General features: G+C 79.4%; 1 protein-coding gene across 1 annotated transcript in view; it reads left to right on the forward strand.

Moving 5' to 3' along the window:
* Nucleotides 1–2: 2 nt before the first annotated feature.
* The window catches only part of C9H3orf33 (chromosome 9 C3orf33 homolog), a gene marked incomplete at its 5' end in the record, with an annotated part of 6,486 nt that continues 5,501 nt past the window's right edge, over nucleotides 3–987 (forward strand). The window contains 2 exons of the mRNA XM_015637098.1: nucleotides 3–38; nucleotides 127–186. Coding sequence (XP_015492584.1) covers nucleotides 3–38; nucleotides 127–186 — 96 coding nt within the window. The remainder of the gene's footprint in view (nucleotides 39–126; nucleotides 187–987) is intronic.

Here is a 987-nt window from a genome sequence, read left to right on the forward strand (position 1 = left end):
TCTCCGAGTGGGCGGACGCGCACCTGGGGCTGCTGCGGGTACCGGGGCTGGGCGGGCAGCGGGGCTGGGCGGGCACCGGGCCGGGAGGGCCCGCTGGGCCCGGCTGAGCCCCGTTCTCCTCTGCAGGGCCTGATCGCCGGCGCGGCCGTGGCCGGGGTGCTACTGCTGGCGCGGAGCCTCCGCGTGGTGAGTGCGGGGCCGGGCCCGGGGGATGCGGGGAGCCCGACACGGGCCCGGGGGATGCGGGGAACCCGACACGGGCCCGGGGGATGCGGGGAACCCGACACGGGCCCGGGGGATGCAGGGAGCCCGACACGGGCCCGGGGGATGCAGGGAGCCCGACACGGGCCCGGGGGATGCAGGGAGCCCGACACGGCCGCTCGGAACCGGGGAGAGCCCGGCACGGCCGGTCGGAAGCGGGCAGAGCCCGGCACGGCCCCTGAGGACCAGGCGGAGCACGGCACGGCCCCTCGGAAGCCGGAAGAGTCCGGCACGGCCCCTCGGAAGCCGGCAGAGCCCGGCACGGCCCCCTGAAGCCGGGAGAGCCCGGCACGGCCGCTCGGAAGCGGGCAGAGCCCGGCACGGCCCCCTGAAGCCGACAGAGCCCGGCACGGCCGGTCGGAAGCCGGCAGAGCCCGGCACGGCCGCTCGGAAGCGGGCAGAGCCCGGCACGGCCCCCTGAGGCCGGGAGAGCCCGGCACGGCCCCTCAGGACCGGGCAGAGCCCGGCACGGCCCCCTGAGGCCGGGAGAGCCCGGCACGGCCCCTCAGGACCGGGCAGAGCCCGGCACGGCCCCCTGAAGCCGGGAGAGCCCGGCACGGCCCCCTGAGGCCGACAGAGCCCGGCACGGCCGCTCGGAAGCCGGCAGAGCCCGGCACGGCCCCCTGAGGCCGGCAGAGCCCGGCACGGCCCCTCAGAAGCGGGCAGAGCCCGGCACGGCCCCTCAGAAGCGGGCAGAGCCCGGCACGGCCCCTCAGAAGCGGGCAG

The sequence above is a fragment of the Parus major genome, chromosome 9, assembly GCF_001522545.3.
Source record: "Parus major isolate Abel chromosome 9, Parus_major1.1, whole genome shotgun sequence".
NCBI lineage: Eukaryota > Metazoa > Chordata > Aves > Passeriformes > Paridae > Parus > Parus major.